General features: G+C 47.1%; 1 protein-coding gene across 1 annotated transcript; it reads left to right on the top strand.

The window, feature by feature from the left end:
- Window positions 1-1,627: 1,627 nt before the first annotated feature.
- LOC146341837 (vomeronasal type-2 receptor 26-like) lies at window positions 1,628-8,838 on the top strand. Its single transcript, XM_084807056.1, has 6 exons — window positions 1,628-1,795; window positions 2,978-3,135; window positions 4,004-4,169; window positions 5,357-5,584; window positions 6,576-6,702; window positions 7,928-8,838. Exons 1-6 carry the CDS (start codon window positions 1,628-1,630, stop codon window positions 8,836-8,838), a joined length of 1,758 nt encoding a protein of 585 aa, XP_084663182.1.
- The last annotated feature ends 3,324 nt before the right edge of the window (window positions 8,839-12,162 follow it).

Genomic DNA, 12,162 nt, shown 5'->3' with positions numbered 1-12,162 from the left:
GCAGTTCCAAGGTAGTAGTGAAGCTGGAACTGTCCGCAGCCTAAATAAGGTACCATACCACATGAATAGTGCTTGAATAACACATGTTAAGGGTGTGGCTCTTGACACATGTACTTTCCATGCATTTTGGAGTTTGAGTGAACATGGATAACCCTTATCTCAACATGTTAAAAAACTTGTTGTTGTTGAATAAAGAGACTCTCTCCGTTGCTGCTGCAAAGGTAGAAAGCCCTACAGTGTTGCAAGGCAGGTGAGATCCAGGGCTCCTGCTGCTGCCTTGCTGGGGTGCTACCTCCAGCTGTGGGACTTCCACTTTCCTCCTTGCAGACCCGGTCCAGCCAAGTGCCTCCCCACTTCCCACTTACCCGTGGGAGCTGGGGCATAGAACCCAGGCTGCGATGGGGGTGGGGCCGCTGCCGGTGGGTGTCGCCCCTTTGGGGGACCACTTCGGGGAAACACGAGGGCGAGGGCCTGTCCCCTTGCTTGAAAGGAGGGAGGGGGACTGCTTGCCTCAGTGTGGCCTGAAGGACTGCCTGCAGTAGAGATGTGTTTTTCAAAGAAGAGGGAGGTGTTGGGAGCCAGGGAACAGCCATTATGTTTCTACGGGGCAGAAACTTGGCTGCCCCAAGGCTCTGGAACTCCCTTACCAGGGAGGCAAGAGTGACAACCTCCTTGGTATGCTTTTGCAGGCAAGTAAAACTTTTTTTGTTCTGGCAGGCCTTTGGGGATAGCTAGTCTGGACCTGTGAGAATATGATGGATGGATACTATGGTTTATATTTCTGGTTGTCTTTTAAAATTTTGATATTTGATATAATTTTAATATTCTTGATGATAATATTACATATTTAATAGTTTTAACTTTTGTATATTTCTATTTATAGTTTTTAACTGTATACATTTCAATGTTGTAAAGCCGCTGTGAGTCCCAGTATTGGGGAAAAGGTGGGATATAAATATAATGATGATAATAGATAGATAGATAGATAGATAGATAGATAGATAGATAGATAGATAGATAGACAGACAGACAGATAGATCAACGTGATGCCAGTTGGTTAAAAGATACATTTTACATTGTTGAAGAACTGTATTCTTCCACTGAACATGTAATTGCTATATTCCTTCCCTAAAATAAGTGCAATTCTTATAACAATAAGTAATTTTAATGCTTTTCTATGTAATATCAATGAAGAAAGAAGTCAATTCACAAATGAAGTAAAATAATAAACGGTGAGGAAAATGCAATCTAAGGGCCTAAAGCCCAGAATACAACCCTTTAAAAGGGTTCAGTTAACCTTAGGGACTAAGAATAGTCATTTAAAATGCACTACTACATGAACGTATTTAACTTTGATTCTTTATACAATAAGTATAACCCTCAATGATCTTTCCCTGATCTTTAGCTCTTGTACGCATTTGACCCAGTGAGGATGGATAGGAACCAAGTCCGTTCCTTGTACCGGATGGTCCCCGATGTTACCCATCAACACAGAGGAGTTCTTCAATTACTGTGCCACTTCAACTGGACATGGATTGGGTTATTTGCTGTGGATGGTGTAAATGTAGAATGGTTCATGCAGAACATGTTTCCAGTATTCTCCCAGAATGGCATTTGTTTCGCTTTCATGGAATCGTTTACCAATCTAGGTTACCTTACTGAGAAGGGAGAGTACATGAAATGGGCATTCAGGCTATATGAGAAAGTTATGAACAGCAAAGCCACTATATTGGTCTTCTATGGCGATGCTCCCTCCATGCTGACCTTGAGATGGCTTCTGAATCTATCACAAACGGTAGATACAATGCAAAAAACAAAAGGCAAAGTGTGGATTCTGACAAACCAGGTAGAGTTAAAATCTTATGGCAAGGAAGAACGCAGTTGGAATATACAGACACTCCATGGGGCGATATCTGTTGGAGTTCACTCAAATGAACTGAAAGGATTCCAGGAATTTCTTCAGAGTAGAAACCCTGCCAGCAACAAAGAAGATGGATTTATCAGAAATTTCTGGTCACATGCATTTGATTGTGTACTCCCAGATTCTGTTCTGGGAAACACAGGAGGGGAGAACTGCACTGGAGAAGAGATGATGGAGAGGCTTCCTAGGAATATCCTTCCAATTAGTGCAACTGGTGACAGCTATAGCATCTACAATGCTGTCTATTCTGTGGCTCACGCTCTACAGATGATGTATTCATCCAAACCAAAATACATGGAAGGACAGAGAGAGGCAATACAATCATGGCAGGTAATGGCCTCAACCCTGTGATCCGGTTGTCGTTTTTGTGTTAAATGGATCACTATGAGAATTTCGGCAATGTAGATGTTCCTTTACCACTGCTGGATGGTATGGGCAAGGCTAGAGCTGATGATGTTGCTCCTTGACCACTTTTGTGATTCAGATGCACTGCCAACCTGGGTGGGAGGCAGACATGCAAGCCTGCAATCTAGGCTAGTCCATGAAGTGACACCCTGAGCAGAGGCACCACCAGAGTCAGACCATGGGTCACAGATCTGGGATCCTATGGTCCGGGGGAGCCCACCACCACTGGAAAATCCACGCTGTGGGCAGGGTGGCATCAGCAACTGCGGTGATGATGGTGGCTCCTCCTCCTGCCAAGCCACTGCTGAAGCACCTGGTTGAGTCTCCAGCACCATGACACAACTTTTTAAAGTCCTCAGCATTACTGAATTTGAGTAGCACATCAGTCGCTACCTTTGGGAGGACACAGCCAATGAAGGTGCAGGAGAAGCAAAAAGCCCACCACTTCAATGCTCATTGGCTGCATAGACACAAGCGCAGTCTCTGATTGGTTCAGCTCCAGCAAAGGAGAACAATACCTCAGTTTGAAGATGGATGCCATGGGGATTCAGTCTTGGCTGGCCAGCCACCACCACAGCACCTTCCCTTGGCACCAGGCCGGGAGGAGGGGGTGCTGGTGCCACTGCCTCCCGATGTGTTTTTCCTTAAAAGGAGCAGAGCTGTCTGGGTGGAGAGGAAGCACCTTGCTTGGAGCCCTCAGACCTGGTTGTGCCCCAAGGGAATCTCACAGTCAGAAGCAGGGCACCAACCTTGGTTACCATTGCTATGGATTTCACCGAATGCCTTGTGCATCTCCCAAATGTAGGGATGTACGGAAGTCACTTATCTTTTCGAAGGATGACATTCATGGTGGTGGGGAGGCGCTCCGTCCCTCCTCCTGAAATTCTGGCTGGGGGGGAGGTGCTCCGTCCCTCCCCCCCAGAAATTCAGGCCACCCGGCTCCGCTCCGCAGGAATTCTGCGGAGCTGCCGGCCAGCTCCGCCAGCGGCCGGACATCCGGCTGCTGGCTAGCAGGGAAACAAATGGCAGCAGTTGTAGCCGCCGCTGTTTGCGTCCCTGCAGTCACCCGTGATAGGCTACGTAAATGTCTACGTAGCCTTTCATGGCTGATTTAAAGGAAAAAACACACACGCACGTACACAAATGGCGGCGCACTATCACAGTGTTTTTTAAAAATCTAGCCATGATAGGCTACGTAAATCTTTATGTAGCCTATCACGTTTTTTTGTTTTTGTTTTTTTTTAACTGGAGTTGGCGGCGGCGGCAGCCGGTCAGAAGGCCGGCCGCCGCCGCCACCACTCCCAAACTGCCGCCGAACCACTGACGAACCGCCGCCAGAGCCGCCGCCGCCAGGAAGATCCGTCCAAGGTAAGCCCCATCCTGGGGGGGGAGGGGTTGGCAGAATGTTCCGCCACCGATTTTGGGGGGGCCGAATGCGCTGGCATTCAGCCTCCCCGAGATTCGTGGCGAAATTCTCAGACATCCCTACCCAAATGTTGCGTTAAGGGTGTAGGATTCTGTAAAGGAGCAACCCCATTCAGAATATATCTACAGCAAGGACAAACTCCTCACCTCCATTTTTCTATGCCTATCACCAGTGAGGGAAAGGACTGTTCCCACTACTTCAACTAGGGATGTGAGAACCCATCCCAGCTCAGGTTCTCTGGGTGTGTGCAGAAACGGGCCGCCACTCGCTGCCCTGGACCCCTGTTCAGGCTGCCACGAAATCGACGAGTTGCGCAGGCTCACCGCAATCCTGTCCAGTGAGTGCCTGCCTTTTTCCCGCCTTTATTGGGTGCACAAAAAGGAGATGAAAAAGCACATATTTAAAGATGCACAGTTGGTGAGCCAGGAAAGCTTAATATACACAATACTTGAGGCATTATAATGCCTCTAATATTGCGCACATTAAGCTTTCCTGGCCCCAAACTGCACTTATTTAAAAATTGCATTCTGTTTCCTTCCTTTTTGCTCACACAACAAAGGCAAGAATATGGTGGGCACTCCCTGGACAGGATTGCGGTGAGTCCTGGAGAATGTGAGCAGGGTGCGAGCGGGAGTGGGGGAGGGCGACAGACTCCCAGACCCAGTCAGGCAACCGCAACATCCCAGGCTTCCACTAGTGGCTAACATGTGCTCATAAGAATGTGATGGGTGCTGCACTGCAAGGGCAGAGAGGAGGGAAGGCAAAGGAGGCACTAGCCAATGGCCTGTGCTGCCCCACTCCTTATCTCTGAAGTGTCAGTCAGAAGGGAGACTTTCCACTAGGGATGTCAGAGAATTTTGCCACAGATCTCGGTGAGGCCAAATGCCAGTGCATTCGGCCCCCCGCAATCAGTGGTGGAACGAAGCCCCCTGGCCCCACCCCACGAATGTCTTGCGAAACGGGACACCTACCTGCTGTTGTTCACACTGCTTTGTGAATGGTGGCCTCGGCTGCAGCTGCCATTCGCTTTTTCATTATAGCCGTGATAGGCTATGTAAATACTTACGTAGCTTATCATGGCTAATGCAGGGACACCATTTGCATCCCTGCAGAGGCCGTGATAGCCTACGTAAGTATTTACATAGGCTATCATGGCAGAATACAGGGACGCAAATGGCGGCGGCTAGGGCAGCTACCATTTGCATCCCTGTGCAGGATGCCCAGAGGCTGGATGTCCAGCTGCGGGCAGCCCTTGCCAGCAGCTCCGCAGAGTTGCCACAGAGTGGAGCCAGCCAGAGAGAATTTCAGGGCGAGGGACAGAGCGCCTCCCCCCACCACGAATGTCACCCTTTGAAAAGGTAAGTGACTTTTGTACATTCCTACTTTCCACCTCTGGTCTGCTCCAAAGTCCAGCCCTGGAGAAGCCAGCTGGCAAACTTGATTAGTTCTCCAGAGTGCAGGACCTGAGGTGTGGCGCAGTGGGACCCATGGTATATGTGTGTGTGTGCGTGCGTGTGTGTTTATCAGTGAAAAATATTCCTTCCCTTCTTTTCGGCTTCCCTCTTTCTTTCTTTGAAATGCACATATTTTCCTTTTCTATCTAGCTCCACCATTTTCTGAAACATGTCTCATTTAACAACAGTGCTGGGGATACGGTTTCATTTAAGGAAAATGGGGAATTAGTTGGAGAATTGGACATTATCAACTGGGTCACATTCCCCAATCAATCTTTCATTAGAGTGAAAGTTGGAAGGATAGATCCCCAGGCTCCAACAGATCAAGCATTGACGATTCATGAAAATGACATTGTATGGCACAGCTCATTTAACCAGGTAGGACTTCAATGCAGATGTCTTGGGAATCATACCAAGGTCAGCATTATTTATTATTATTTCTCTATGTATTACATTGATATCCCACCTTTTCCCCCTTAAGGAACCCGAGACAGCATACATGATCCTCCTCTCCATTTCAGCCTCCCAACAGCAACTCTGGGAGGTGGGTTGGGATGAGAGTCAGTGTCTCACCCAAAGTCACCCAGTGAGCTTCCATAGCCGAGTGGGGACTAGAACCCAGATCTCCCGACTCCCAGTCCAACGCCCTAGCCACAGCACCACACTGGCTCTCAGTAAGTGGGTGATGACTTTGAGGGATTTTGTTTCTTGTGAAATGATATATGGAAAACTTTTGTACTGAAAACCACAGTGAATGACATCTCCGCCCCAACCCCCCGTGTCTGTTTGTGTGTTGTGTGTGTCTATGGATTCTATCCATTATCTACAGTGACACACTGAATATCAAGTTTAGCTCATTTCTACAACTCTGGCATTAGAAACCTCAAAATAATTGCTCTGTCCCTGTGAGAGAAATCATGTGGAGTTCGAGCAAACATCTGCAAGTGTACACACTATGAATCTTTCTTTCTTTCACTTTAAATCTCCTGGAGTCTGTGGTCTTCACAGGAGCCATAACACCTCATATCATTAGTGTGCTTGGCATGCAAAACTGGATCCCTGATATCATGCAATGCTAGGCTTCACATAGACACAATGGATGCCATTGATTTTGCTCCTTTTGCCACAGAGAGAAGACTGCTCACCATGCTCAGGAAACAAGCAACCATTTCAGTATACCATAGTACAGGGCCACTTGTAGTATGTTTAGGTAATTTGGGAAGAATTTGGTTTTTAAAAATTAAGAATTTGGTTTAATTTGGTTTTTTTAAAAAAGGAATAAATGCATACATACATTTTCCTGGACTCTCCGAATTCCAGTCCCATGCTTCTGAAGATTAACATTCTCCTCTTTCAATTGATGGAATAGGCCCAACCCCTTTCGATGTGCAATGACAAGTGTCGCCCTGGTTATCAGAAGAAAAAGAAGGAGGGGGAGCCATTCTGCTGCTACGACTGCATTCCATGTCAGGAAGGGAAGATATCGGATAAGCATGGTGAGAGTTGTAGCATGCAGAGATGTGAACCAGATGAGGAACTGGAGAACCAGGGATGCTCGAGCTCACTCAGAGATTCTGAACTTAATTTCCAAACATGGTTTGGCTTCTTCCCATTTTTGTTTGCGTTTCAGTTTGTTTGAATGGGGAAAGTGCACACTTATCTAATGTTGGGCATTTTAAAAGTTGTGTATTCTTAACGGAGAATTTTCCAGATGTGACTAGAACTGTGTGAATTTGAGAACATTTTTGAGGACAAGCTGTCCGATTCACGTTTGTTGTTTTGAACATGGCACTTTGGAATGATTTGTAAACTGAGCTGAAATTCCAATGATTAAGCCCCAGTCATATTGCTTTTACTTCAGAGAAAGATCCATGCATTTGTGAAGTTCAGTGGGGCATTACTTTTGCATTGAAATCTGATTTGTAATTCCCTAGGGTGTGTGTTTGTGTGTGTGTGTGTGTGTATAGATGACATCTGTCAGTCTTAAGGCAATTGTATGACAGAAGTGGGGCACCACAATTCTTTGCCCAATGAGAGACTGCCTGCTGTTCCATGTTGATAAAGACGATGAAGCCATATGATTGGCGTAAGATTGGTCAAAATCCCCCGATATCAGGACACATGATTGTTTTAACCCTAACAAACATAAAGAATGCAGAAGTGAGTCAAGGGAATAAGCATATATAATGCTAACCACATGAGAATCCACCACCTGAACTGTCATGGCAAAACTAGCTGGTTGTACAACACAATGACGCCACGTCCGTTGGGAAAATAAAAACCCAACACACACTAACCAAGGCACAAGAAAGGATAGGAGAGAGAGATATGTGTGATATAGATAGATGGCAGATAGATAGGAGAGAGAGAGAGAGAGAGAGAGAGAGATGATTCAGGGAAGCTGCAATGTTCAAGCAAGACACATAGGGTTCCTTGGTGAAGTTCTTGCTAAAATGGTTAATTCATCACCATTGAGAGCACATATACCCTATGGAATCAATATCGTAAAAAGGTTCTGTGCTCTCATCATGTGTCAATGTTAGGGTCAACTATTCCCAAACATAAACACAAAATATAATACCTGTTGAAGAAGAGGTAATAAGATCTTTATCAATTTATTCCTTATAATTGCTTTATTAAAAATGAAAAAAACCCTTAAGTAGCTTTACAATATGGTACCTTCGATGATTGATACACATTCTTCCCCCCTCCTTTTTTTAGACCTAGATGACTGTTTTCCATGTCCAGCTGACCAGTATCCAAATAAAGAGAAAAACGTATGCATTCCGAAGATCATAACCTTCTTGACTTATGAAGAACCTTTGGGGACCAGTTTAGCCATTGGTGCTCTTTTCTTTTCTTTGATCACCCTTCTGGTGCTAGGGACGTTTATGAAGCACCACAACACTGCTATTGTCAAGGCCAACAACAGAAACATCACCTACATTCTCCTTCTCTCCCTCCTGCTTTGCTTCCTTTGTGCAATACTATTCATCGGCCAACCACAGACGTTGACGTGTCTTCTTCGTCAGTCTATTTTTGGCATCATCTTCTCAGTGGCGCTTTCTTCTGTGTTGGCAAAAACCATCACCGTGGTTCTGGCTTTCCTAGCCACCAAACCAGGATCGAGAATGAGGAAGTGGGTGGGGAAAGGCCTGGCCAACTCCATTGTTCTTTCCTGCTCCCTTATTCAAGTAGGCCTCTGTTCTGGGTGGTTGACAACTTCACCTCCATTCCCAGATGTCGACATGCACTCAGGAACAGATGAAATTGTCCTAGAATGCAATGAGGGCTCTGTGACCATGTTTTACTGTGTCCTGGGCTACATGGGCTTCTTGGGCCTTGCCAGCTTCTCTGTGGCTTTCCTCTCCAGGAAGTTACCCGATACTTTCAATGAAGCCAAGTTTATTACTTTCAGCATGTTGGTCTTTTGCAGTGTTTGGTTATCCTTTGTCCCAGCCTACCTGAGTACCAAGGGGAAATACATGGTAGCTGTGGAAATCTTCTCAATCTTTGCTTCCAGTGCTGGGTTGCTGAGCTGCATCTTTTTCCCCAAGTGGTACATTATTGTCCTGAAGTCTGAGCTGAACAATAGGGAACAGCTGATGAGGAGAAATTATTTGAGAAATTAGAGGTGCAATCCTATTCATGTTTAGACAGAAAAAATCCTACAACTCCCAGCTCACAAGGATAATTGGTTTGGGAAAGTAAGAGTCCATCCTTGATCTTTCCAAACTCTTTTCAAAGTTTAAAAATGCTTCGGCTTTTAATTTGGTTGTACCAGGAGTAGGGATGTACGAAAGTCACTTACCTGGTCTCGCAGCTTGCTTCGTGGTGGGGTGGAGGCGCTTCGCTTCTCCCCCCGAAGTTCAGGCTGGGGGGGGAGGCTTCCCGCCTCGCCTGGCCGAAATTCAGCCCGGGCGGGAGGCTTCCCGCCTCGCCCGGCCGAAATTCAGGCCGGGGAGAAGCGCCCCGTCTCCCCGGCCGCGAACTTCAAAAGAAAAGTAAAAAAAAAAAAAAAAAGCCCCGTGATAGGCTACGTAACGATATACATAGCCTATCATGGCTATATCTGCAAAGTCAGCCGTGATAGGCTACGTTAATCGTTACGTAGCCTATCACAGGGGCTTTTTTTTTTTTTTACTTTTCTTGTAATGGCGGCGGAGGCAGCCGGTCGAAAGACTGGCTCCCTCCCCCTCCCCCACCCCTGACCAAGACCTGCCGAACCGCCGCCGGGACACGCCACCGGGAGCGACATTCGTAAAAGGTAAGTCCCATCCCGGGGGGTGGGGGGGGCGGGGGGGTGGAGAATTTCTCCCCGAACCTTCGGAGGACCGAATGCGTTGGCACTCGGCCCCCCCGAAGTTTCGGGGAGAAATTCTCCCCCATCCCTAACCAGGAGATGCTTAAGGAATAAGAAATGTCAGAAAGAAACCCAGTGTCATCGGGCTTCAAATGTTGGTGAACCATGGACAAGAATTGCTTAATTTCTCCTCTGGAACATAACCTAATTTTTTTTTTTTTTTTTGAGAATGTAAATGTTGCTACAAATGACTGAATTTTAGTTATTTAAAATATTTATCTAAGAGGCATTTCTCTGTGCATATTCTTCCAATTCAAACTTCTTTGAAGGCAATTCAACTTAACAGGAACCTTCTCTCTGTTTAAGTCCACCCTCCCAAAATACTGGGTAGTTGAACCGATAAAACCAGTGAGTAATGAGTAACCTTAGGCATATTCCTCATTAGTTTGGGGTAATAACTGGAGTAATGTCATGCATCAGAATAACTTTGTAGTATAGAATAAGGGACCATTTCTTTTATAATACACATACACTATTTATTATTATTGATGGCGGAGAATTCCGCTACGGATTTCAGTGAGGCCGAATGCACTGGCATTCGGCCCCCTGAAATCCATGTTGGAACAGCCTCCCCGCCGCCCCCCCGTGGAATACCCCCAGAACGAAACTTACCTGGGGCTCCAGCGGTGGGGGCGGTTCTGTCTTTTGGCCAGCTGCCGGGGCTGTCATTTTCGTCCTGCAATTTGCCGTGATAGGCTACGTAAGTATTTACATAGCCTATCACGGCAAGCAAAAAACCCAAACAAAACGCGTATGCAAATGGCAGCGGCTATGGCTGCTGCCATTTGCGTTACCCTTTTTTTGCTGTTTTTACCTACATAAATATTTATGTAAGCTATTAAGGGGAAAAAAAAGAATGTAAAAGAAAAGGACATAACGTAGTGGGTGCTATTTGCGTTCCTTTTTCCCTCAGCCATAATACCTTATGTAAATATTTATGTAGGCTAAAACGGCGAAAAAAAAGGAACGCAAATAGCGTCCACTATGCTATTTGCGTTCCCCTTTGTTTTGCCATAATAGCTTATACATAAATATTTATCTAAGTTAAAACAGCCAAAAAAAGGGAACGCAAATGGCGGCTGCTGTAGCCACCACAATTTGCATACGCGGTTGGGTGTTTTTTGACTGCCGTGATAGGCTACGTAAATTCTTACGTAGCCTATCAGGGCAGCCTGGCTGGACACAAATGGCGGCCGCTACGGTGGCCGCCATTTGCATCCGCAGCAACCCGTCTGCAGCCAGAACTCCGGCTGTGGATGGCCCTGGCCAGCTCCTCCGTGGAGCCGCCGCAGAGTGGAGCCAGCCAGGCAGGATTCCGAGGGGAGGGATGCAGTGCCTCCCCCCCACCGCAGATGTCCCTAGTCGAAACCAGGTAAGTGTTTTGCACATCCCTACATCCAGGTTATTTGAGTTGGGAGACAATATGGGGTCAGTCAACACCCTATTGTTACACACTCTGCCTTTAGAGTGTGACTGCTTCCCCTCTCCATATCTCCCTCTGCCCTGTAGAACCATAACAGCTGTTCCATGGCTCGCAGCACCTCCCCTCTTCTTTGCAAAACACATCTCTTGTGCAGGGAGTCCTGCAGGCCACACTGAGGCAAGCAGTCCCCCTCCCAACTTTCAAGCAAGGGGACAGCCTCTCGCCCTCATGTTTCCCCAAAGTGGTCCCCCAAAGGGCCAAGCTGCGGAACCCCCGGCAGGTTCCAGCTACCCACAGCCGGACATATGGCTGCTGGGCAGCCCTGCAGGGATGTATATGGTGGCTGTCATTGCCTCCACCATTTGCTTCCCTGTATTGAGCCGTGAAAGGCTATGTACATTTTTACGTAGCTTATCATGGCAAGGGTAAAAAACCCAGTGTACGCAAATGGTGGTAGCTGCTGCCATTTGTGTAAGCTGTTTCCCCCCACACACACCATGTTAGGCTACGTAAATACTATCACAGCTATGAAGAGGAGGAAGCAAATGGCGGCCGCAGGACGGCCGCCATTCGCAAAGTAGGGATGTCAGAGAATTCTGCCATGGATCTTGGTGAGGCCAAATGCCAGTGCATTTGGCCCCCCGAAATCTGTGGCAGAACTGCCTGCCACCACCCCCCCCGCGGATCTCCCCCGGGACAAGACTTACCTGGGGCAGATGTTCTGGGTGGCGGCTAAAATATGTACTTAGGCTAAAATGGTGAATCAAAAAGGGATGGAAACAGCGCCCACTATGCTATTTGTGTTCCCCTTTATTTTTGCTGTAATACTCTACATAAATATTTACATAGACTAAGATGGCGAAAAATAAGGATCGCAAATGGCGGTGGCTGTAGCCGCCGCCATTTGCGTATGTGTTTTTTTTTTTTTTACCGGGATGTGATAGGCTACGTAAGTCTTTACGTAGCCTATCACGTCTCTGTAAAAAAACAAAAACAAACAAACGCCAGACTGCAAATGGCGGCGGCAGCCAGTTGGAAGACCAGCTGCCGAAGCCGCTGCTGCCGAAGCCGCCTCCGGAGGCACCGCCACCAGGAACATCCGCCCCAGGTAAGTCGCATCCTGGGGGGGATCCACAGGGGGGAGCAGGCCGTTCCGCCCCAGATTTTTGG

Source organism: Heloderma suspectum, chromosome 6 (genome assembly GCF_057233095.1).
Source record: "Heloderma suspectum isolate Gila_16-S chromosome 6, 16-S_ref, whole genome shotgun sequence".
In the NCBI taxonomy this organism is placed as follows: Eukaryota; Metazoa; Chordata; class Lepidosauria; order Squamata; family Helodermatidae; genus Heloderma; species Heloderma suspectum.
Note: the sequence above shows the minus strand (reverse complement) of the source record. Positions and strands in the feature narration are given on the sequence as shown.

Bases quoted from the DNA above. Each gene is read 5' to 3' on its own strand.
- LOC146341837 (XM_084807056.1), top strand. From the start codon at position 1,628: ATGGAATCGTTTACCAATCTAGGTTACCTTACTGAGAAGGGAGAGTAC. The intron at 4,170-5,356 runs GTGAGCCAGGAA...TTTTCTATCTAG, and splicing joins TATTTAAAGATGCACAGTTG to CTCCACCATTTTCTGAAACA. The intron at 6,703-7,927 runs GTGAGAGTTGTA...TCCTTTTTTTAG, and splicing joins GAAGATATCGGATAAGCATG to ACCTAGATGACTGTTTTCCA.